The sequence below is a fragment of the Carassius carassius genome, chromosome 33 (assembly GCF_963082965.1).
Source record: "Carassius carassius chromosome 33, fCarCar2.1, whole genome shotgun sequence".
NCBI classification, from domain to species: Eukaryota; Metazoa; Chordata; class Actinopteri; order Cypriniformes; family Cyprinidae; genus Carassius; species Carassius carassius.
The window spans coordinates 3,636,208-3,663,206 of NC_081787.1; the positions used below are offsets into that span (position 1 = coordinate 3,636,208).

The 26,999-nt window shown below is 35.3% G+C and overlaps 3 protein-coding genes across 4 annotated transcripts; all 3 read right to left on the reverse strand.

Annotated features, from left to right (window-relative positions):
- Window positions 1–252: 252 nt before the first annotated feature.
- LOC132114191 (homeobox protein EMX1-like) lies at window positions 253–9,198 on the reverse strand. Its single transcript, XM_059522308.1, has 3 exons — window positions 8,464–9,198; window positions 2,946–3,130; window positions 253–1,440 (listed from the first exon to the last, which is right to left on the reverse strand). Exons 1-3 carry the CDS (start codon window positions 8,810–8,812, stop codon window positions 1,273–1,275), a joined length of 702 nt encoding a protein of 233 aa, XP_059378291.1. The 5' UTR covers window positions 8,813–9,198; the 3' UTR covers window positions 253–1,272.
- A 3,416-nt stretch (window positions 9,199–12,614) lies between these two features.
- On the reverse strand, window positions 12,615–19,245 carry LOC132113525 (beta-1,4-galactosyltransferase 7-like). Of its 2 annotated transcripts, none has more exons than XM_059521324.1 (6): window positions 18,751–19,245; window positions 14,896–15,225; window positions 14,382–14,607; window positions 14,207–14,290; window positions 14,017–14,121; window positions 12,615–13,573 (listed from the first exon to the last, which is right to left on the reverse strand). In XM_059521324.1, exons 1-6 carry the CDS (start codon window positions 18,801–18,803, stop codon window positions 13,418–13,420), a joined length of 954 nt encoding a protein of 317 aa, XP_059377307.1. In that variant the 5' UTR covers window positions 18,804–19,245; the 3' UTR covers window positions 12,615–13,417. The 2 variants fall into 2 exon arrangements, with proteins under 2 accessions (XP_059377307.1, XP_059377306.1); XM_059521323.1 differs by lacking the exon at window positions 18,751–19,245 and adding an exon at window positions 18,527–18,594.
- Window positions 19,246–20,618: 1,373 nt separating this feature from the next.
- On the reverse strand, window positions 20,619–25,534 carry tmed9 (transmembrane p24 trafficking protein 9). The gene is made up of 5 exons (XM_059521325.1): window positions 25,309–25,534; window positions 24,694–24,794; window positions 24,457–24,582; window positions 22,191–22,337; window positions 20,619–22,100 (listed from the first exon to the last, which is right to left on the reverse strand). Exons 1-5 carry the CDS (start codon window positions 25,517–25,519, stop codon window positions 21,951–21,953), a joined length of 735 nt encoding a protein of 244 aa, XP_059377308.1. The 5' UTR covers window positions 25,520–25,534; the 3' UTR covers window positions 20,619–21,950.
- Window positions 25,535–26,999: the final 1,465 nt, after the last annotated feature.

Sequence of the window (26,999 nt, forward strand, 5' to 3'; positions counted from 1 at the left end):
AGATGGTTGTGTTCACTTTCAAGCACTTATATGTTTTGAGAGTATGTAAGTACACTATTATTAAAATAATTTCTGACTAATGACACCTGTCTGCTTTTTGTGGTTGCTCAGGAATGCATAAGCATCTTCTGGTTAATAAATAAATAAATCACTGCTAAATAAGACTAATGCATTAATAATATCCATTCAATATAACATAACAGTAATAATGAAAATGGGAGAAAGGATAAATAATTTCCAAACAGATTTTAAGTTAAAGTTTTATTATCTAATAGTCTGCAGAAGAAAAGAAAAGTTAAAGAAACACATAACAGAAAATTGTCTGAACAATGAAGACAAACAGATGGGATAACAGTGCTTTTAACCTTAAAGAAATCTGCTGTGAAGTGCTACAAACCATTCTGGGTCTTGGAGGTTAGACTGAGAATGTTTATTTTTATTCTTTTTTAATTGAGCGAAGAAAGAAATTCAAGCATTTTTTAAGCTTGTCTAGCTGATTTGACATCAGATCAAGAGTTATTGTGGTAACAAACAATAAAAAGAATAAAAAGAAAAGGAATTCTCGAACAATACATTTTAAAATCTTCTGTATAAGCTTTAACCCAGATGTAAAACACTAAATTATAATTTTGGGTTTGGAGCTCAAATGCATAGAAAAGGAATAAATAGAACCATTTCAAATGTGAAACTGAACTAATGGTTTTCTAGAAAGACTGTTTGAATTTGCCTAGTTTGTAAAATAATGACGCTTTGTCAAATACAAACATCCAGTTGTAAAGTATCGCAACATCTATTAGTGATATTTCATTCTCACACTGGATCGACCTATTGTTGTTAGACTGTGGCCGTTGAATTCCTAAAGCAATTTAACACTACAAAACATTTATCAATCTATTCATTAAGGTGTGTGCATCCAATATACTACTTTATGATGGAAATGTTCTGACTGATAATAAAGGAGCAAGAGAGAAGTGAAACCTTACAAAAAAAAAATCTTCATTGCTCTGAGATGGAGTGGGATCCAAAATAAAGAGGTCCATGTGTATTGCATACAGAAGTCTTCCAGTCTTTGTGAGTAGTTCGTCTGCTGTCATTGTCCTTTATTCTGTTGTGCATGATCAGAAATCAGCAGCAGCCGACTGTGACTCAGTTCCTCAGTTTACAAGCCAAGTTCAATTCACGACCAAGTCTGAAGAATGTCTTGCTTTTTTGCGGAAGGGATCGATCAGCATGACTGATGTTTATTACCCAGGATAACACAGACGTATGATATCAGTCTTCTGAAATGACGTCAATGTCCTCAGGGCTGCCCTGTTGAGTGGCCACCCTCCAGCGACTCACATGTTGAGTACCTTTCCTCTTCTGCTGCGAGTCCGGTGATTCTTCCTCCAGCTTCTGTCTCTTGTGTTTGGTCCTTCTGTTCTGAAACCAGACTTTCACCTTAACAAAAATGAGAAGGAGAGGCCATTTTAATATAGCAGTTTAAAATAAGTAAATTGATGATTTTATGCATTTTTTTTAAAGTGGGAAGCAAATCTTCCCTGTACTGTGTTTCCTATTAAAAAACTTTCACAACACAGTATTATGCCACATTTAAAAACATGCTTATGCCTGCTACTTATTTGGAATATGACTGACGTAATCTCTCAATCTGGTTAGGAAATCATATTTCATTTTACAGTCTCTACTACAAGATATGTGTAAACATCTACTTATGTGAGCTTGATACACATGCAATAGTATGTTAAAAAGTATTCAAAATAAAGACAGAAATGTAAAAACAGAATAATTAATTTAAAAGATTCATAGCATTATAGTCTTAAAGCAATAGTGAAAATACTAAATTCTTCAATTTTAGAATTAAAAACAATTGATTATAAATTGTATTATCAGCTTAAAATAAAGATGAAATAAAGGTGAATATCAGCACAAACAGTTTAATTAAAAATTCACATTTTTAATTTTAGCAGGTGCCTAAAAGTCTGAAACCACTAGTGAAAATGCTTTTCATTTTTATAATTAAATGAAAATAATTACAGATTATGAGTATGAAAATTTTAATGAAACATTTTAATTATAAATGAACATTTTTAATTAAAAAATGTATCAGAATACGGATAAAACAGTACATCCAAAAGTAGCTACAAATATAAAATAACTAATTTAAACAATTAAAAGTTTAGTGTAGATGTTTTGCAATTTTTAAACTAAAAATATTAACATTTAATTAGCATGGAATTGAACATTTAATTAAATATTTACTTTTAAAATCGTATCAGAAAATAGAAAAAACAATATGTATCCAAAATAAATTTTCTATTTTTTTGTTGTTGTTAGATTTATTTAAAGAAAGTTGTAGATTCTTTATTTATTCAAAATCCCACAATAAAATTGTGCACTTCCTAATTAACAAACTCTCTCTCTCTCTCTCTCTCTCTCTCTCTTTAAGAAAATATTAAATTGTAATTAATTTATTTAATTGTTAATACATTCTGATTTAAAAGTTTCACAGCATGTGTCCAAAAAGTGTCTAAAACCACCAGTGCATAACATTTATTTAATTACTTTTTATTACTTTTTTGTTTGTTTCTTTTTTTCATTTATTTACGGGTTCAGAATTTAAATCCCAGGTTCTCAAAGGTGCCTCAGAATTTGTGACCTCTCCGTATGTCACAACATGTATTGCTCAAGCCTGTCAATTCTATACAAATACACAAATATGTATGTGAATGTATGTACAGGCGATTGGGAAAATAACCAATTATTGCATGTTGTATACATGCTCTGGAATTTATATGGCCTATCCCAAGGCAATAAATGATGAATCACTTGCATCCTGTGAGGAAAATGTGCGTTCATGTCGTGTGTGTGTGTGTGTGTGTGTGTGTGGTGGAATGCAGCCGTGTGCACCGGAGGGTTCGACTCTGACACCTCTGCCTGCTTACCTGCGTCTCTGTCAAGCACAGGCCATTGGCTAACTGTTTCCGCTCGGCTCCCACCACGTAATGGTTCTTCTCAAAGGCACGTTCCAGCCGGAGCAGCTGCGACGGGGAGAAGGCCGTGCGGATGCGCTTGGGCTTGCGAGAGAAAGGTCCGTGTAGCAGTAGGTTTTCCGGGCTACTATCATCACCTGGAGACAAGAAGCGATGAAATAAAGAGTACATATTAATTAGGAAGCTGACAATTTTAAAGTTGTATTTTAAATAAATAAATAATCTAAAATTTTCTTTAAAAAAAAATGCTAAAAAATAGCAAGAGAATAGTAATAGTAAGAAGCAAAGAGCACATGTTAATTAGGAAGTGGGTCATTAGTGTGATTTTAAACAAAAATTTTAAACTTTCTTAAACAAAATGAAAAAAAATACAGAAATAAAGAATACATGTTAATTAGGAAGTGATCCATTTTATAGCAGGATTTTAAATAAATAAAATCTAAAACTTTCTTTTAAAAAATTGAGAAATAAAGAGTACATGCTAATTAGGAAGCGGACAATTTTAAGGTGGGATTTTAAATTAATTAATAAAACAATTTAAAAAATCTAACAACAAACTAAAAAAAAGTATGTGATAATTAGGAAGTGGGCAATTTTATTTTATTTTAATTTATTATTATTTTTTTATATATTTAGAAACTATAGAGATGTTAAGTTGTGACTTAAATGTCTAAATACATTTTCGTTCAAATTTCATTGTTACATTGTCAGTTGCCTTTATTTGACATCCTTGCATTGCTTTTGAAATGTAACAGATTTTTATTTAATTCCATATGTTTATGCCATTTCATGTGTATTCACAAAATTCTTTTAGAGTTATAAATATGCATCCTATGGTAACCATTACACTGACCTTTCTTCATTTAGCAGATGCATTATCTAAAGACTCTTTATGCTTTTATACAAAATAAGTGCTTTACATAGGCACAGCAATGCAGACATTAAGCGCAGGATTGCACGTCTTAATTGAGCCACATGAGTCGATTTGAATAATTCCAGGTCAGTTCCAGACACGGCTGATGTAAAGTGTGTTCACACTGCATTAACCGAACATCTCTGCACTCTCTGTGCATTCAGAGACGGGTCTTTAACCTTCGGCCCTCATCATATGGCATTATCCTGATTTTCATACAAATGCAAGGCTTTGAAATGTTGCTGCTAAAATATAAATAGACATCCATGGTTGAAAAGATGTCAAACTATTGTGATGAATATCTTAATTGTCAGTTAAGCAAATCTAAATCCCTTACATTTGGTCTGATTATATTCAACATGAGGGAATAGAAAAATTTTGACTCAATGAGTGAAAAACATTTTTCAGAAACAAATGGATGTGTAATTTACATGACCACTTTAAAGTTTGGAGAGCTATGCTTGAAAGAATCTTCTGAAAGATGATGAGTGCAATCATGTATAAACAAAATATTCTTTGTTGTGAAGGGCGCATAAGTGACAGACCATGATCTTTTGTCAATGAAAATACAACCAAAATGTTTCACTGTTTCAACCCATTCAATTTTTAACACTCGTCATCAAAGAAAGCACAATGACGTACCAGTACCAGTTCTGAGCACAAAAGCTCACTAATGGCATCACCAGAAGAAGAAAAGCGGATTAACATGAGGCTGTTCAGACTTTAAGTCTCTTTAAAAACCCCAAAACCAAAGCTTTATCTGCACACAATAGCTTTGAACTGACTCCTTTCAGAGGAGAAGCAACTTCAACTCTTAGCCTCAAACACAGCAACTTGTGTTGCCTCCTTAAAAATACGTAATCTACACAAACACACACACACTTTTTTGGCCAGTTGCAACATTTACGGTGTCTGTTTTCATGCACAAAATGACTAGTCTGTATTGGTCTATGATGCAAGCCTTCATTAACAAAGACTTCCCAAAGGTCCTAATAATGTACGACCTTTACTTCTATTTTACTAAAAGGTGCATATTTCCTGTCACTGCACTGTCATTGACGACTGCTTTCAGCTGGCGTGCTGAAAACGCTTTGAACACCACAGGCAAAAACAATAGAGACACCTCCGTGCAAAAATGAGGGGAGCCGGGTGCAAGAATGTAAATAATGAGTTCTCCGCGGTTTGAAGGTGTTGAAAAGCCCTCCTTAAACCTTCCTCAAGGTGCGCTGAGCGCCAACCAACCGAAACCAACCTCAATGTAAAGTGGCAACTTTTTGAAACTTTGAAATCAAAGTGATTGGTGTTTTCATGTGCGCTCAGTGCTGTCGGTCTGGCATCATCAGCATGTGTCGCATCACCTCCGTGTCTCTCTCCCTCGAGAGAGAGAGAGAGAGAGGTGCTGGATCAGACTCACAGGCCAGAACACTGACTGAGACTCGAGCCTCCTGAAGAGCTGCATGGGAGACCCTCCGGGGCTTTGGACTCAAACACACACTGGCCTATCCACAGCAAGAGAACCCCCAACATGAGGAAAAGGGAACCAGATGGCACCCAGATCAGCTTTACTATCATTCCCTTGGCACAAACAAGTTTGGTCTTGTCGGTGCTGTTCTCATTAGAGGCAGGGAGAAGGGCGGCCTATAGAGCGAAAGAAAGAGACTGGACCCTTTGGTCTCACCTACAGAATGTGTGTTCCCTGTGACGATGACTCCATCCACTATTTTAATCTTGATGAAATAAAACACACACACAAATCATATGCATATATATATATATATATATATATATATATATATATATATATATATATATATATAAAACTGGAGTAACCTAATGTAACATTATATATATATATATATATATATATATATATATAAAACTGGAGTAACCTAATGTAACATTATATATATATATATATATATATATATATATATATATATATATATATATATATATATATATATATAAAACTGGAGTAACCTAATGTAACATTATATATATATATATATAAAACTGGAGTAACCTAATGTAACATTATATATATATATATATATATATATATATATATATATATATATATATATATATATATATATATATATATGTATATATATATATATATATATATATATATATATATATATATATAAAATGACATTGTTAGATTATTTTATTAAATTACGCTCAACATTCTACAGCATTAAAAATCTGCTGATTAAACTGTTTCTCTCTCTCTCTCTCTCTACATATAAAAAAATTTCCAATAAAATGACTGAATAAACCACTGAAAATGACTTAACTGATATTATCTGTTGTTATTATTATTACTATACGCATTATTACATTTTTATTACATTGTTACATTTATTACATTATGCAAATATATTTTAACAAACTTTTTTTTTCTTTCATAATGTCTAAGAAAATTATGTAAAATTATATTATAATATGTATAACACATTAATCAAATTTACCTACTGCTGATGACATTGTTTATACGTCTATATATGTCTACACACACATATAGTTTGATTACACTTTTCGATGGATTTTTAATTAGAATAGAAATGCTTTCAAGAAATAAGAAAAGCAATAAAGTAACCATTATTATTATTGTTATATAATTACATATAGTGCACATATCTTAACTGCTATTGTATTAGTGCATTATTATGAAGTTGTTACATTATTTCACTACACTATGCTTTGGAATGAAGCCTCTAAAAATGAAAGAGTCTGCTGATGACGGTGTTTATTCTTCTGGAGGATTTGTACTGTAACCTGATCGCACACAAATCTCAGAAAAGTGCATCAGTGTGGCACGGTCACAGTCTGTGAAACGCACCCATAACACAAACCCCTACTCATGTACAACAGCAGGCCGCTCTGGGATCCTGTTTATCTTGTCCCGCATGACGGATCCGAGGACATGGACACATCTCTTTCCCATTTAAACCATGGACACATTAGGGCTGACAGTCTCCTCGATCCTTTCCCAGCCAATCCCCACGGCTGCATTTAGTCTTGTCTAAACAGTAGTTTTCTAGGTTATTGGACACCATCAGTGAGTAGATCGTGTCTGTGTGTAAACAAAGAGGCTCTATCTGAACCCCGGATCTGAGTAATAGTGACAACAACCTCTGACTTGCACCAATTACCTGAGCAATGCCCTCGAGGACTGTGGAGCAGCTCAGGACCCTCTCAACAAATGTAGCTGGACTTCCCATCACACCCCTCCAAGACCGGCCAGAGAAACTGATAGCTGCTTTAACAAATTGCCTCGTAAACAGGACCTCCCAGTATCGGTTACACTGTTTAAAGGACTCTGCGAACAGGACTATCAAATCTATCATATTATACTACAATTTCATTTTTAATAATAATAATACATTTTGAAGAAACAATCCCATCTCAAACAATAATCTCACTGAGATGTGGATGCATTTACAAAATGTAAATCAAATTAAAATAAAACTCTTAAATGAACAAACATTTCAAGGCAGATTTTTTTTAGTAGCTATATATAAATACAGTTACCTAATAAATCCATGAAGTCATTTTCCAAATAATTGCTTAAAATATATAAAATATACCCATAACAGTATTATAAATGTTTGCATTTTATTATGGTAATTTTAAGAGATGTAAATGTTAAATGAGCCTTATAATAACCAGACATAATAATAGCTGCATGTAGAAAATTGACCTCATACGAATTTCCACATTATCTCCCGAAATAATATAATTATTATTAGTTTATTTATGTTTTAAAATACGATGTAGAACTAAAGTGCATCTTTAAGAAGATAGATAAACAAATATTTACAAAATGTTTCAAGAAACAGTAAGATAATGTGGGTGCTTCATTAGATTTTACATATAAAAATTAGATTAGATGTTAACATTTTAACAAAAATAATCCTAAAAGGCTAATCCAAGTTTAAGTAAAAAACTAATTAAGAAGAGGCAGTAGAATTATCTGTATTATCAGTTCATAGCCTACTTAAAAATTATACAACTGCGGTGTTTTAATAGCCTTATGAATTATTTAGATTATTATGCTATAATAATAGTGTACATTGATGACTGAGAATATTCCAAACAAACAGAACAAAAACGAATTGTATCGAATGTTCCCTTCTTTTTTAATATGTGATCAAAACAAACAGCGGTCTTTAGAAATGTAACAATTATTATTTTGCAATGCGTGTTTATTGGATAGGCGACTGAGGTAAAAATTGCGCTTCAAACAAATTAGTCTTTTTTTAATAACAGAAAACTATTGCATGGCATAATTTTCTCTTAAATTTTAGTTTTTTTGTTTGTTGATAAAATCAATAAATTATAATTATAAGAAGGAACATCAAGACAGTGTTAGGTAAAAAAAAAGAAAAATGTTAGGTATGACCTGACCCGTGCGCATCACTAAGAAGGCCTATAATGTTTTAATAAAACAATTAAATCAATATAGGCTAGGCCTTTGAACAGCTGAAAACATCCTCATAATTTCACTTCAATGCTTCGATATTTTCTCTGCATCCTCAGTCTCCTTCTTACCTTGGAATCGATGTCCCAGATATCTGTTCCTCAGCACCCACGGGTAGAAGTTGAAGGTTTCTCTCTGATGGGGACTGAAGAAGGGCTGTGTGTGGATCTGGAGGTGCCGCAGAGACAGGCCGGGGTTGCTGGAGTGAGTGGCCGGGTCTGTGAACATCATCTCTGGGCTGCTGCTGTACAATGTCCTGCCTGAGTTCTGGAAGCAGCTCCCAAAGGGAGAAGGATGGATGGATTCAGTAAACCTCAGAGCAGTGGGTCTGATGGGCTCCTCCGCGGCAGAACCTGAGGAATTGGAGTCTTTACCAACGAGAGATTCAATGGTGAAGCACTTCTTATTGTGCTGGAACATTGTGATGGGCTATTAAGAAAAAAACTCTATATCGAATCAACAAGTAGGTCACTGAAACCGATGCAACCCACGTTTAAAAAAATAAAAATAAAAAAAGATAGCATTTATATTGTCCCTCTACAATCCATAACTTTATACGGTTCCTGTAGTTCCTTAAATTTCTTGGGTTGCAATACACTTCCAATAGCTGCAAGTAGGCTGAGTTCTGTCACCAGTTCTGTTCAAATGAATTCAGATCTCATCTCATGCATGTCCTTGTCAGAGCAGAGCTCGCGCACCGTCAGCTGTCTCACATGAAGCAGGCATCAGCTCCTCGGATGCAGGTCGCTGCGAGCTCTTATGATCGATGATCCGTCAGACTGTGGCTTGTCACGAGCCAACTTCAATACCTGCTCGCGGAGCTCCGACGGAGAAGAGCGGTGCGCATGCGCAGATCGGCGAGCGCCGCACTCACTCCCTGTCAATTACAGCCATTTTGTGTTGTGTAAAGAAATTCTGGATTTGAAAACAAAACCAAATCTATGAAGGGTCGACCTAATTTTGAGTTGGTTATGCGGTGCTAATCTATTTTGTGAAATAGGAGTGAGCGTGCACGCGTGAAAGGGTTTCATAAAATGTGTTCTGGTGACATTATTCTTTTTTTTTTGTTGTAAATTAATGCTCGCATAATTCATCACAATATTTATTTATTTACTGTTATCTTCTTGTCATATGAAACGTAGCCTACCCATTTTAATAGAAATATGCCTATTTAAGCTATTTACGTTGATAATTATTAACACACGCAGATAGGCTACATTTATCTAATAATAATAATAATAATAATAATAATAATAATAACGAAATATAGCCTATAAATATAAAAAATTATTCTGATGGTTTTTATTTGATGATGTACATATTAATGATTTTTTAGTTATTTTAAAGTGTAGCCTATTACAACAAAAGCGCTAACATCGCCGAGTGAAAAAATAAAGGCTACAAATGGCAAAAATTCGTTGTAGTAAGAAGCAAACAATAATAATAACAGCCTAATAATTAAAAAAAATTAGCCTAAAAATGTATTATTATATTACACTTTAAAAAATGCTGGGTTGTTTCCACCCAACTTAAGAGTTAAACATTTAATAAAAATTTTGTATAAAAACTATATTTTACCCAAAGTTCAGTTGACACAACCCAGCATTTTTTAAAGTGTATTGAGGAAGATCCTTTTATATTAAGCTACAGTGAAGATCATATTTTTATTATTTACTTTTATTATGATTATTTACTTTTATTATTGAATGAACATCAAGAACATTCACTTGTCAACTAGAGGCCTGCTTGACACATCAAGCACTCATTTCTATTCTATGGACAGAAATCATCAGGAGAACTCAGGAATCTGAGCTCATTTAGGGACTTTATGAGGGTGTCTTAATGAAGCAGACACAGATCAAGGGAAGCGGGCACTGATCTCACGGCTTGACATGTCTCGAGTGCCTCTCCTTGTCTCATTTGTCAGTTACAAACGCAATAAGTTGTCGTGAGAGGATGGAGGCTAATGGGGTGGATCAGAGTCTCGGAAACCCAGGACAGATGTCACCCTTTTGAGAAGGAACAATCGTGGCCCGGGAGCCACACAAAAGCCCCCCTGCTCAGGCCTTTCTCAACCCACCCGGCGGAAACCCATGTGAACCACGCAGGGCACAGACCCCATTGAGCCCCAAACCAGCCCGTCTCAGTCCCTCTGCATATAATTAATAGCTTTCTCTGGCCAATTTTGTCCCCTTTGCCTCAAATACAAATGGCCATTAACATCTATTAATTTCGCCTCTGGCAATTGATTGCAGATTGTGCAGAGCTGAAAGGCTAAAACAGTTGGAGTTTTTGTAAGCACTCTGGGTGTGAAGGCGAGTTAAAATGTGATTATTGTTCCCCTGTCTGGAACTAACTGGTGTTAAACCCTCTTTGAACACGGAGAAGCCAAGATTGGTTATTTTAGTACTCATTAGCTGACTCAGAGAGCCTACATTAAATGGACGACCATCAATAGCTATTGACTTGAGGAACGTGATGGAAAAATAGCATGTTCATGAATTCAGCTATTCACAATAAAAAATAAAAAATAAATTACCGGATAAAGATACATTACAAAAAGGCTGAATGTGGCTGTCTAATTGTAAATATTCTTAAATTATGTATAGAACTCAAATTAGGAAAGTTAATAGACAGCCACAGTAAACTCTTTTGTTATTGCTGAATAAATCATTTGCAGAAATGTTCAAAGGAGTGTTTTTTGTTTTGTTTTTTTTAAACAGAAGATTAAATGTTTTTGATATCATATGGAATAATGTCATTAATTTTGATGCAGGGTTTGGTTTTAAAAAAGAAAATAAAAAGTGATATAAAATAGGCTACGTGATAACAAAGAGTGCCAGAATTAGTAGGCCTACCACAATTTGTAAAACAGGACTCACTGTAAAACATGTTTGAGGTTTAATATAATCGTATTAAAATGTTATGACCAAAATAATAATAATAATAATAATACATTCTTCAATGTTTGCATGATGTAGCTAGGCTATCGTTTAATATTAAAGAGGCTAAGGGTGCAATGGTTTAAGCACACAATTACTTTTTAATGTGGCACTAGTAATCGCGCATGCAGTCCGTTTATTCAGAGTAAATTTATTGCAGGTCTCAAAGACCTGATACTGGCTTTTGTTAGTTACAGTATTGAGTGTGAACCAAGCTAAAAGGGCACAGGCAGATGTGCGGTGAGACTCACTGTACACATAACGCCCTCTAGTGTACCAGCCTGCAAAAGACAAAGAGCACTTCAATTAGCCTACATACATGGACTTTTTAGACATGATAAAACTCGATGGATTGAAAGACAAGACATAAAAAAAAAATAGATGACTAACTTTTTAAGTCTATAGTCTAAGCAGTTTATGCAACCCGCCCACGGTCGGCACTATAAAGTCAGATATAATGACTTAAAAATTAAATCAAATTAACATGGCGTGCTATCCACATAATGAGTTAAGGTCTAGAGTCTATGTCGACTATTAGCCTATAACTTTCTCCTCCTGTTCGAGAGCTTCGCTGGGATGAAATGCTGAGGCAATGAGTTTAATTAGCCGATCTCTGTTCAACTGCTTCTCCCACTTGCCCTTTTACATGCCTATCACTCTATAGACTAATACAATCATCTACAACGATAATTTCTCAAATATTTATTACAATACATACTGATAAATAATGTAATATTCACTTCCATGGTATGAGATGATGGGATGCTTTCAACTGATTTCCTACTGAACTGTCATCAGCTGAACTGCAGTGGTCATAAAATACAGCGAGTTAGAGTAGGCTACCGGTAGTTCACTTCCAGAACAAAAGTTTACAGATAATGCACTCACCCCCTTGTCATCCAAGATTTCTTTCTTTCTTCAGTTGTAAAGAAATTATGTTTTTTGAGGAAAACGTTTAAGGAATTATCTCCATATAATATATAAGGTGCCCGCAAATTTGAACTTCCAAAATGCAGTTTCAATGGCCATTAATTTGCATAAAATTTAATCAAGCAACATCTCGTTAAAACCCAGCATCGTAAACTTCATTAACATCACAACATTGTGGAGCTCATGTATGTACTAACTGCATATACACACATATAACTGGAAATGAATGAAGCGCATCTTCTTGTGAAACACTCCCCAAATGAATGGGAACAATCGCATAACATTGTGATTGACATTGCTCTGCTGGTGAATGTGAAGTAATAACCTGTATTTTCATAAAGACGCAGTGATTACAATGGAGTCAAATTCTCTTTATTATGTGTCAAACATGTTCTGTGCAGTAACACAGCAGTTTGTTGCCACAGGCACAAGAACAACTTAGTTTGGACAGATTACTGATTCCCAGTTTAATTTCAGGCATTGCCAATAGAAAGTATGTTGAGTCCGAATTTTATTAAAATTTGACTGGAAAATGTTTGCGTATGGCTTCATGCCTCCAGGTCGTAAGATCTATGTATAATTCTGTGAGTAGAACTTCTAACAGCAATCCATGCATCTGAAACATGGGACAAAAGTACAACGACTGAAATGAGGAAACCTTTGTTTTCATATAAATACTGAATAATGTGCAAATACAATCTAAGTTCCCCCTAAATAAATTTAATATACATAATATTGTCCTTTTCAAGACATTAGCTTGAATTCAAGCAAAAAGAAACAAAATTCTGTCAAGACACGGCTGAGCAAATACTCACAATTGCAGTAAGAGAAACACGCCACCTTTTAAGATTATAAAACTCATCATGAATCAGACATTTGGATGCTCGTACTCGAAATGTTGATGATGCAAACTCAGTGCAGTACCTGACATTGGGCCATAGTTTAGTTAAAAAATGAGGCAGTGTTCTTCATCATGGATGAAGCCAACAACACTGTCCTATAAAAATAAAACTTAGAGAACAGTTCTCTCCCCACAGTCACATATTCAAGTTCTTTTGGTCAGCCGATCAGGGTGATCTTTCAAGTGTGACTGGAACCAGTCACAGAAGGACAATGCATTTCATTCTGGCTTCCCGGGTCCTGCTTCAGTTTATTAGCTGGACTGGCACCATGGGGTCAGGCTGACGTCACACTCTAGAAAGGTGTTGATGACAGTACACGGAGCTCCACTGATGGTCACTTCCTGTCTGGATTCCACCTTGTAGCGGACGTTAGTCAGGCCACCCTCTGGGTCCACCTTAAACTGCTCCTAAAACACATGCAGATATGAATCTAGACAATAGGACAGGGGTCTGCATGACGACAATGTGTCATGATGAGATAGAGATCCACAGATCGAAACAAGAAAGTGAAGTGAATTTTTTCTAATATTTTGGAGTGGAAAGATCTACCTTGTATTAGTACTGTTTTCCAAAATTCTACAATAATAGCGAAAAGTTGTAAAAACCAAAAAATAAACCTAACTGAAATATGGGAGTTACGTAGTGACCAAAAATACTCAAAACTGTACAGACTACCGTTCAAAGGTTTGTGGTCGATAAGGTTTTTAACATGTTTTCTGAAAGAAGTCTCTTACGATAAACAGAAATATTGAAATACACATTTATCACATGATTAATGCATAACTATAATCTGTTAACACTTGATTTTCACACGAGGTATATATATATTTTAAAAGTACAGTTTTTCTACCTGCTTCTGTGCAGCGATCCGCTTCTGATCTCTCTTCCTCCAGGCTGGATCATGGATGTGTCGAAATGTTTTAGTTCCTGTATTAATACCCGTTGGCCTAAAAAGCTGCAGATATTTGAATGGTAACAACTAAATGATGTATCGAATGAGAAATATAGTATAAGATAATTTTTCAAACATTTCTGGGTACCTTAAGATCAGCAGCTTTCAGTCTCCTGAAAAACTCATCATCTTCTCTTCCCCATCCCCAGAATCGGTTTGACATCCCATTGCACTCCAGACAAGAAATGAAAAGAGAGTTCAACTTACAAACAAATTCTCTTCAGAAACAGGGATCAATACTCAGAAGTACTGGGGTTTCTTACCAGCTGATAATGTTTCTTGGTGAGCAGCAGGATCCCTCCCACATATGTCTTATAATGATATAAGGGATGAAGCTCTGGCGAGGCCACATGGAAGGGTCCCTCGTTTGGGAAACCATAGTCCAGATCCTCATTTTGAGGCAACAAGTCCACATCATGCATTGCAACGTAGTCCGTGTCATTACCGCTTTCCATAAACCCAACGTTAATAAGAGAGGCCCGATTGAAGCTGAAAAGCATGGGTACAAATTATGATACTGTTTTGAGTAAAAAGTATTATATTACACATTTTATGAAATTCAAAGGGTTAGTTCACCCAAAGATTAAAATCTGCTGTTAATTTACTCATTCACGTTCATTTTAAGTGATTCATAAAATGCATGTCATATTTGAGAATGAAAAAAAGCATATCAAGGAATACAAAATGAGTCTATTGAGGTCTTATGAAGTGAAACGATCAGTATGTGCAAGAAACTGAAAATTATTTACGACAATCCAAAAGCCTCTTGTTACTCACCGAAAGTGATCCAGTTGGTTTATAATTAGTATTTTATGCCGTATTTTCTTTTTGTTGAGGAAAGTGTGAATGTAAGGGACAAATATAAGCAGTTCTTCAAAGCGCTCTCTGAATGGTACGATGAGGGCCATTTTGTGAGGGCCCCAGGATGGGTCATCAGCAGATGAAGACTGTCTCTCGACGGGACAGGGCTGGTGAGGGAGGTGACTGTACCCAACCGTCTGGCTCATGTCTCCTGAACAAGTCAGCTGCACCAAAAGAAGAGACCCCAAGACAAACAGCATGCAGAGCCCGAAGAGCTTCCAGATGGTGCATTTCCTCGACAGAAAACTGAAAGCATAAATACATTTGTGTAAACTTGACATAACTTCTTCAAGCACTGAATAAATGGACAACAATAGACTGCCTACAAAGAAAAAACCAGTGGTCAAGCTTATTAAGTTTAAACACTTTTTAAAGACCCCATTAAATTGCCAGATGTGCACAACTGATGCATTTCCCTTTAAAACAGGAGTTAGTGCCAGGAAAAACCAGAATTGAAGTGTGTTCACAAATTTCTCCAACACTGTGACCTAATGGGACTGTACCTTTAAGCAGTATTAGTGGGAGGGACATTCATATTCTAGAGAGCATCTGATTGGACAAAACGAATGGGTGCAAGATGAGTCATCAATAATTTCAAGTTAGTTTTCCCAAAAGATAAATACTGTCTGTTAAATGTCATTCTAGCTATGATTTCACAGGGGCTTTGAAGTACATTATGCGAAAAGTTACAATAAGATTTTTTTTTTTAAGTTTAAGCTTTTAATAAGCCAGTCGATCGAAATTAATTAGCATTTAGCCACATTGGTTTACAAACATCTGTTTTTAAGCCTCTCTAAAGTACCAACATGATTAAAGTGTTCCTTAAAAACCTGTTGTACACAATGTACCATAATCTTTCTGTCAAACGACTGATAGTCTAAACATTTTTAGCAAGTAAAAGGCCTTTGGGTGTAATTGTAACAATGTCCCCCTTCAAGTCATGGTGCATGTTTCTTTTTGTGGAGAAATCTTTACTGATTTTTTAATGAGGTAAACATAAGAATAACATATAGGCTTATTGTTAGTAATATTTCAAGATGCACATACATTTCTGATTTCTACTGGACTGATGACACTGAGGTTTATTCGATTATCCATACCACGTTTTAGAAAAATAAAACAAAAACACACTATAGAGCTTTGATAAAATAAATAAATGAAGGATTTAAATATAATAGAGGGACAACTGATGTTTATGCAAGTAGTCTGATTTATTGTTATATTGATCTAAATGATTCACATTACCATAGGCGCCGATTTATGTTTTTCTCCGTGGGTGCTCAAGGGCGCACGCCATTTAAAAAATAAAAAAAATAGACTAGGCTATTCAAAAAATATTGCATTTCAGAACCTTAGGCTAATGGACAGCGGCCGGTACAAACAAACACAACAGCGTCACTTCTCAAAAATACAAACAGGATTGGAGATGAAAAGTTTAACTGACACGTAACCGCTAATGCGTTCAGCTTCTTGGGAAATTAATGTTTTGTAAATATTGATTAAAAAACTATTGCGAAAGGACAGCGTTTCCATTAACCGATTGTTGCGACTAAAATAATGAGTTTCGGGGAATGTCTACCTCATTTATGTTTTGAGGTTTCTTTTGATAGTGGCATGGCTTTTCTTTGAGGTTTCGAATCCATTATTCATATAGGATAAAAAAAATATTTTTTTATTTTATGTAATTAACAAAGAACTCGTATTCTGTCCAAAAGTAGGCTACTTTTGTGTCCATTCGTTTTTCCTCTTTTAAACCATATATAGGCCTATACTTGAGCAGAAAAATGTTCCCATTTAAACCCTGTTACAAACTTTAAGGAGTCTAGGGAATGTACCATAACATTTACATATTAACGTACTGCTGGGTATGAAATGAGGTGGAAGAACATGACAGACAAAACTTTGAAAGAGAAAAAATACTGGACGTTTATTCACAAAAAGCCAAAGCCACTAGATCCAGTAAAATAATAATGTGCGCTATGTACAAGGTGAAAATGTAAACAAACAAACAATAAAATGGGAAAAGAACGGAAGCGGCGCCAAAGGAAAGAACAAAATATAAGAAAACAGTCCTTAATCTAAACCTAATCTAACCAAAGCAAAATGTAGAAAATAAACCGAAATCTACAGTGCAGTTTTTTTTATAACAAATCTGTCCATTTTAGTCTGATTAATGATTAGTGATTACGGAAAGCAGTAAATGATTACATACTCGCACGGCACTGTATAGTGGGGGATGGGACGTTTTCAGAAACGCTGTGATTGGTGGATAGGATATGGAACATGCATGCGACTGGTTATGTCACTGTCACTGACAACAACATAACCAATCACAGTGTGGCAGACGCTTTATAGCGCCAACTGCAATGTTTAATTTTAAATAAATGTAGCCTACTGGCAGGCTGGCACTGGCACACGTGGGTGCTCATTTTCTGTGGGTGCTCGGTATTTTCCGTGGGTGCTCGAGCCCCGGAGCACCCACGGTATCGGCGCCTATGCACATTACAAGCTATCAGAATTTCATCCAACCTTTTTCTTGTTCATATATATAACAACTGCACAAAGCTGAATATTTTTGCTAATTTTTGGTTTCTGAATGACACTTCTGTGTTTTTTGCACCTCATGTTTGAGCTTCACATTCACATTAAATCATACTGCATGAGCCATAAAGCCTGTGATGCATCAAAGACATGCAAACATGTATATGTTGTCTAAAAGTTGCACGTCACATCGTAATTAACCTGTTAACCGTCCTTTCCACTTTTTGAGCACAGACCTCAAAGTGACATTTTGCTACTTAAATTGTTATAAATTCTGAAAGCTTTGGAGCACAGACTTAAGGTTGATCTATTTTTAAAGAAGACAATTGGCCGATTTTTTAGAGTGTAATTTTTTTTTTTTCAAGTTCTGGAAGTTTAAGTTTATGTTAATATTAAATGTCAACATTTTAGTACTCATGTTTTATATAAAATATATATATTTTACAAAACATGTTAAACTTTAAAACTGCCAGAAAATCTAAACCAAAAATCTGAACAAGTTGTGTTCCAAATTTGAGGTTGATATCTCAAAAAACTAGCTTTCAGTAAGATTTTGTTTGGGCGCAGTACCAAACTTTTCCACTAGATAACTATGAAGCTCCATTTTTTTTTTAAATTCTTTTCACAATATTTATGAAGCAGACATCACATTCAGATGGTTTATGGGCAGTATGGCAGTATCTGATCTGAATTCAACCTCCCAACAAACATGCAGCAAGAATCCTGCGAGAATGTGCGTTATAGTTCAAGCTGCATCAAAAATTTTAAATCTATTGTTTTCTTTATATTCAAAACATTTTTAGACTTTTTTAAGCTTTCATATGATATATAGTTTGTCAAGACTGCTTTAGGTTTAAACTAAGATATTACTGTTACAAACATGTAATAACAAGTGGACCAGTGACAGTTAACAGGTTAAATAAATAACAAGATTATTTCTTTTGTCAGGCTTTTCAGGGTTAAAACTCTTCACACTTTTTATCATCACATGCCATCATATACTCACTGAACCTCTCCATGTCTCTGTAACCTTTGACTTTCACCTCTTATGAAACACATGAAAAAAACAACCACTAGAAAGTGAAGATTATTCCTCATTCACACACAAGCTTTTACAAGCCACTTTCAAATGTTTACAACAATGCATCTATCGGAATAAGATCATATTGAGATAAAACACACATCATAGTGGTCACGTGTTCATATGCATGTTATGATCAAAGCGTTTACCTTCTATCATCTTTGAAATACAGCACAGGTTTTCTCCGTGAAGAGTACATCATCTTGCCTTTCTGTGCAACACTGTCACACTTCACTGGTGCAAACTTGAGCTTGAGACGATGTCAGCTACATATTAAAATCTAATTTCCAATTTGCAACAGTGTCTTTTGGCTCTTTCCATCACAAATGACTTCCAACTTTAAATCCCATTCTTCCTAGCGGTCGGCTTGAATGATCTCTTTCATAGTAAATAAACCTATTTCGTGCTTGTTTTGTATGGTTACGTCACTCGTGGCGGTACGTAATGATTTTAAAGCAACACATCTGTCTGAATTGTTACTTACTAGCCGCAAATATGTATACTTTTGTAGTTTCCGCTTGTTTTATTCTGTAACAAAAGAGAGAAAAATCACACGCTGGCTGCAATCGTCCGTCTTTGAAATACTCCTCTGGAAACAACGTAGGGAATAAAGTTCCTATGATTTTCTGACCTGACCGGTACAATTCATTAAAAGACACGGTCAGAAAAATATTAATACAGTTATATGCATAAAGCAAAAGTAACCTAAGGGTAGTGGTAAATGTGCAATGAGACAATGCATTTACAAATATGACTGCGCTAACGAGAAATTGTGATAGGAAGTTCGACTCTTTCCTACGAATCGGTTCTTTCGAACAGTTTATTTTAGTGAACCGGTTAAAATGATTCAATGAATATTTTACGCTTTCGCAGTCACCGACTTTCCAAATTCCCCATAGAACATTGCACGTATCATAAAAGCTTCATAGTAGGCACAAAGCACTGTATATTGCGCAAATAAAGGGTTAAATTTAGTTCCTCGTGTTTTAAGTTTGTAAATGACATCTTAAATATTTATTTATATCCTAAATAAACTTTGTATTTAAACAAAATATTTACATTCATTAGCGTAAAAAAGTTTTTGCAGGTGTAAATAAAATTCGTAGACCAGGTAGGTGATACGATTCAACCGATTCACTGAAAAGATTCGAAAAAAAAAAGAGTTGATCATTAATCGGACGCTGCTGATGTAATTCAGCTATAATAAAACAATAGCTCTTCGCATTGATAGCCTAGTTAGTAAATTAAATATCTTACCTCCAATTTTTTTAAGTTTCAAATATATCTTTATGTCTAACGATATTCTCCTGAGAACCAGATTTTATTATTATTATTATTTATTACATATAGGTAATATAAATAAAATAAATAGACATGACAGACATTTTTTATTTCACCAATCAGTTTTTAGGTTTCAGGCTTATTTTATTTTCGGGGAAGTCGTGGCCTGGTGGTTAGAGAATCGGACTCCCAATCGAAGGGTTGTGGGTTCGAGTCCCGGGCCGGCAGGAATTGTGGGTGGGGGGAGTGCATGTACAGTTCTCTCACCACCCTCAATACCACGACTGAGGTACCCTTGAGCAAGGCACCGAACCCCCAACTGCCGCAGCATAAATGGCTGCCCACTGCTTCAGGTGTGTGTTCACAGTGTGTGTGCACTTCGGATGGGTTAAATGCAGAGCACAAATTCTGAGTATGGGTCACCATACTTGGCCGAATGTCACTTCACTTCACTTACATGATCAGTGTTTATGATCAAACCTCCAAATATTTGGTATCCCTAAAAAGCCACAAATGTGCTCTGCACAGAACATCCAGAGACTTCAAAATGTAGTCTCAGAGAAATTCACTAAAACATAACAGGACATAACAAAAATGGTGTAAGCTAAGTAAATGTTTGTAATGTACTGTATGATGACTAGCAACAGATGTTTCATATCATTAGTCAATATGACCATGGTGTGTATCTTTAATTCCTCAAATTTCTTATGTTACCCAAACAATTATGTAGACAACGTTGGGGAGAGTGGGTACCTTTATTTCTGAGTGCAATTATTGGGTATATTTCTCACCAACAAATCTTTCCCTCCCTTGTCCCTACATAAAAACTAAACCCATTTCCCTGTAGCTGCTTATAAACTAAAATGACAAAGAAAAAAGGGATAAACCATACAAAAGTGATGGCAAAGCAATGCAGTAAACAATAACCAAACAAAACAACATGCAGTCTTCTTTTTTTTTTTTAAATACAACATTATGACACAGCTCTGGTAACTAAAGGCATGGTACCTTTTTAGATTTACAGTGTATTCTGGGCAGATCAATTTAAGAGCGAATAAATCATTGAAATCTCAACATCAACATGAGGAGTTTACAACAGGAAAAAATATGTGATAAATATGATCATATTTATGTGCAAGATGTCAATAGTTTTAAAGGAAACTAAGAAAAACAGTAGATAACAGGGATTTAAGCATTCATGGAAAATACAAAACCTTTTGATATTATTTATTTCAATGTGCCAAATACTCATAATTAAACATTTTACCTTTTGATAACTACATTTTGCCATTTATGTATGTATAAACATTTTAAACATGTACACATTTATTCACAATCACGGAGGTCAACATCAAATTGTAGCTATCAAAAGGGAAGAAGGCCTAATACTAACATGATCTGAGTGTTCTCGACCGCAGTGATGCTCAACCAAAAATAAAATGAGGGTACAGAAGAGAAAACATTAACCAATCGTATAAAGAATACAAATTTAAACACCAAGCAACATTCACTCGGAGCAAAACTTTAAATATCATACTAATTACTGCATAACCAAACAACAGAATACATTTACACCTGCCACCAGGATAAACGTTGTTTTCTAACTGTTTAAGCAAATAATCCAAAATCATTTAGAAAAGAAAAATATCATGCTTGCAGCCCAGTTTAATAATGTCTTCATCAGCTTTCTGAAACACGTCAAATATTCTTTCAGCAAGTTATGGGGCTATAAAAAATGGTAAGGCAACCACTATGCATTAATATGCATCCAAGTAAACTACTTTTGCTGAGTGTCTATCCCCTCCAAACAGTAACAAACTGTAATGCGTTTCAGAACAGAAACTAGGTTCACATTACATGGGGTGTGGCGCTGAAACGAGCAGCTTAAAACAAATGTCAATGCAGGATAAAAACGGGCATTTAGGGAGGGAACTGAACAGAGCATGTTGACTTTTCAGCAGTCTTGACCACACATGAAGCAGGCCATCTTCAAAATGTTGTGTGTACTGTATCAACTGACAAGCACAACTTTTCTACAAAACAACAAAAAAAAAACCTAAATACAGTTCTATACTAATTTCTTGGCCTCAAAGAAGCTCTTCAGGTGTCTCATTTGCCAAAACCCGATGGCCACCAGGATCAGCGTCTGGACGATAGACCACCACAGCACTCTCTGATTGGTGCTCTCGCTGGTCTGTCTGAAGCGCTCCTCACGATACTAGAAGAAGAAAAAGATTCAGATTGGGATCACTCTTGTGCACAGACCACAGAAAACCCCATGTTCTGTCACTGGTGCCGACTCTCATACCCTCTGATAGTTCTGCTCTTTCTGGATCTGATCCACCTGCTCCATCAGCTGTCGCACTCTCAGCTGCAGCTCCGACAGCTTGTCTTTGGCAGCGATTTCTGCGTAGTTGTTTGCATGCTCGCCAACTTGGATGTCCAAGTGAACACGCTATATTGAAAATTGAAAAGAGAAAGCTTTCTAAATAGGTAGCCAGTCAATATTAGATTGTGCATTTAGGGTGACCACCTGCTAATAAGCCCAAGGGGGGACAAGGGGTACGTTTCTTAGGGACAATGTGGGACACCCCATGGGCAGACTCACTGATAGTGGTTTACCCATTTCTAGCACATACCACCTTACATGGTATATTAATAATGCCCTATTCCCCTAAACATGTGTAATTGCTGATGTATGCTCATGACAGAATTGACAGATGCACTTCCACTTACGATTTACTTTAGCTATTTTATTAATTTTTCATTACAATTTATTCACTTTAAATAAATTATAATATAAGATTATAGGATTAAAATGAATTGCAGTTGCTCAACACCACAGGAAAAGTAAAAAAAAAAGTCTGACATCACAACTCGAGGGAAGGGAATTCACTCATTCACTAATCCCTATATAGTGTATGGCAGTTGAGTTCACTATACCAGGAAGGAGTGAATAAATAAGTGAACGGATACGGACAGTGACGTAGCCTACACTGCGCGTGAGACTTGGAGCTGCTGCAAAAACATTGCCATGTGTACTTTTATATTACATCTACCTAATTTTAGAAAATAATACTAATAGCAATAATACTCAAAATTACTTGATATTGCAGTTATACATAAATCGGGCATCAGCTTTGTGGTTTCATCGATAGTATATGGTAATAATAATAATAATATATATATGTATATATATATATATATATACATATATATATATATATATAGTAATGCTTTTATGTTCATAATCATTAATTGCTATTAAAATAACGTACTGAGAACAAAAATAAACACACATAAAAGTTCATAATTATGTATTTATTACTTTTAGTATCTTGACACTTGCTCAAGCAGCGTTTTGAGCTCAGATAAGATGGTTGTTGAGCGTCCACAGGCGACTGTTAATTTTACATCGGAATACACTACCTGTTATTAACGGAAAAATGTAAATTATCCACCAAATTATCATTTTTGTAAGTTAAAAACGATGCCACCTCAGTAAATTAGTCAAATAGTAAACTGAGTTATTGCCTACATAACATATTTTAATATAATGTAGGAAAAACGTTAAAACAGAAATAATAAAGATGTAAACTTCATCTCTCATTCAAACTCGCTCGCTCCCGCTCTCGCAGTAGCGTGCTAAACTGTCAATTAATGTTCGTTTGGCTGCCTGGGGCTCGAGGATATAGAGCCATCAACTTTTTTTGAGCAAGCATTGATTTTGCGTGACACAGTCTCAATTTGCGGGACGCATGAATTGGGCTTCAAACGCTGTGCGCGCACGCGCTACGCGGGACGGGTGGTCACCCTATGTGCATTACACCATAAATTATATATCTCAAATTATGTTTGAATAAAGATTTTAATTTTTCATTCATTAGAATGTGCTGTGTTTAACATTTTTTCTAAGAAAAAACAATGACCATCATACCTTTTTACCATGATTTACAGCAGTGACCCACTAAAATGTCATTCAGTGTAACAATAGCTCATATATCAAAAACTGTCAGGCATGTATAGCGCATGAATCGTTAGATTAGATCACAATGAAGCCTAAATGCAGCAAACATTCATTGTAATTGTAAAAATTTTACCAATCTTTGCCACTATCCTTCAAACCACTAAGCGTTACTTATTTAACACAAGTTTTTAATAAATTAAAGTGTAATAAAATGTAGTATGATCACTTCTCCTTCTTTATATTTTAATAAGTATAGGTCAGAATAAGTATGTTGCTTTATTTTTACATGGACATGTGTAGACCCATACTTTGTTTTCACAAAAACTATTTGAAACACTAAAGTAGACACTTTCCTTGCATTAGATACATTTTCTATGTGTTTATTCATTATATATATATATATATATATATATATATATATATACACATACATATATAATTATTCAAAAAGTTTATGGATTAACACATTCAGTTCCACGCAATAATTTTTTGTAAGTTTGTGTCGAATAAATTTGCAGTGTATTCTGCAATATTTTACTTGTCTCAAAGCATATTTACAAATAAAGTTGAAGTAGACCAGAAGAAGCGATTCACAAAATGAACTCACAAGCATGCCTCCAGCAAACAGAGCAAATTTGGAGGAATTTGAGTGCAAGCAGATCTGATGCTCTCCAGGTGTGTGTGAGGTGAAGATAAACCTGCCCTCAGATCCATACTGGCGGGACAGGATCACCTGAAACACACACACACACACACACACACACACACACACACAAAAGATAAACACGGTACAAACGAGAACATGGTAAAATGCAAAAATACTGGACTTTTATTACAAACAGACCTTCTCATCAGGATCTTTCACTTCCACAAACATCCCCAGTCCTTGAGTAGCAGGCAAATACTCTTCTTTCTGCTTGTCATAGAGCTGCGTTCGGTAGTTACCTGGTCAAGACACATTTACAACGTTGGAAGGAAAGAAACTGAAGTCATTTCATAATAATCCACTGACACAAACACACTAAACATAGTAAGTTATTATAGAGTAAGGAGTCAAATTCTCATGGTGTTGCACTATATAATGTCTCTTGGATATTCAGTATATTTAAACATCAGATTCTTGTCTCATAATTCACAGTTTCATCTAATTTAGCTAAAGTCCAGCATGATGGATCTCTGTGGTATTACCTTAAGCACTTTATTCAATGTTTAAGAAAGGCTTGTGAGTTAATGTTGCTGCTTTCTCAGTCCAGTATGCCTGGTAATGTCTATTAAAATGTTAATTTGTCTAAGTTATGGTAAAGCCAAGAAAAAGCTCTTTTTAACTTTATTTTTGTCTAGCTGAAGTCAAGCTGGTTGCTAACGAGTGAACTCTAAGTTACTTGACAAACCTGCTAGTTAGCATTAGGCTAAGCATTAACGTGCACTAAAGGGTTGGCTTCTTGTTTCTCCTACTCACCTATGATCATGGTTTCGTCCGGTATTTCTTCTATGAAGCATTTCTTTTCAGTCTCGCCGATATGAAAATACAACGCAGACACGAAACTGTTGTAAATGTTTAACAACAACACCAAATAAAGTGTAAACTGCATTCTGATTGCCACCATCTTGACACTGCAGGTGAAACGCGCACTGCGCATGCGCAGCGACTCCAGTGCCACGTAACCCATCGTCGGCCACCGTCCAATCAGAAAGCGGAAACTGTGTTCCCGCGGTTGCTCGTGGTCAGTGTAGTTTTTAACTGAGTGAATCGAATCTTTTGAAATTTTGAATAGGATTTTAGTTCATCATGGCCCCGTTTACATCGTTACACAAGCAAGTGGCGACAAAAATGCGCATTATCTTTGAGCTCACATTCTTCATAAAACGTTTACAGTGTGTTATTGAACGATGAACTCTGTTACGGTTTGATACATTACGATTTAAGTTTATAGGGATTAGCCCAAAATAGGCCTATGAGTCTGCAAGACGTGTTTTTTTAGAGTGTTTGCCACTGTGGTGTTTGCTCATTTGTGATACCTCCATATGACGTTTCCTATCAGACGTCAAATTAGAATGTAGCGTATGTAAAACTGGCCATGCTTTCCAGATCTTTAGCAGACATCTAGCAGACGTATGTGTGACGTACGCGCCACAAAGAGTTTAAGAATTCATTTGATTTATTTAATTTTCCTATTTTACTGTGAAGTCGCATTTTTCGACTGTCAGTCAGGAAGTAAAACTGTAAAAGATAAGTATTTTCATTAGGCTGGATGAAGAAAGTGATAAAAATCTATATTTTCAAAAAGTTTTTAAACATTTTGTTGACTGAAAAAAAAGACTATTATATCAAATTAAGCTAAATTTAAAATTCACATTTTCAGGCAGGAAAACCGATATAGGCTACATTGTTGACGTGTGAGCACATTGATAATTGCTTCACACAAAATTTATTTCGAAATGTGTGTAATTTTGCAGGAAATATCTCAGACATGTACATATCAGTGACTAGACATCCAAATATAAACATTACAATACAAACTGGCACTATATTTACTGTATTAAAATTCAAAATTCACCATGCATCATCTTGCAAATGCTTGGAAATAAGTCCACAAGCAGTCAGTTTATTTCTCTGAATCATTTGTGATTTTAATTTTATGTTCTTTTATTTGCCAACTTCCACTTTAATTCTTGCATAACAGGACACTACATGTTGAACCAGATGTTGATTTAACCAGTGTTTAAGTCGTTAAAACCATCAAAACAGTCAGTTTATATACAATATTCCAGCCATTCGGACCCATCTGCTCTGTTAAAGTGTGCAGAGATGGTCTCATGGCTATGGTTTTGTGACTTTTGAACACCACCACAATGCAGAAAATGCCTTCGTGGCTCTGAATGTGCAGAGCTCATGGACAAAACCGATGTTAATCATGTGGGGCAAACGCCAAAACATGATTATTAAGGTCCTGTCAAGGCAAAATGAAAGCAGATCTCTTGACAGGCAAGTAATAGACCGGACTGAATCCATTGAGCAATCATGGGGGAAACGGTTTGGCAAATACTGTGAAAATTATTTTAAGACAGTCATGAGCAGCTCAGGTAGCTTGCTTGGCATCAGTCGGTTGACTCTAGCATGTACAGAGAGCTTTATTAAGAGCCTAGAAG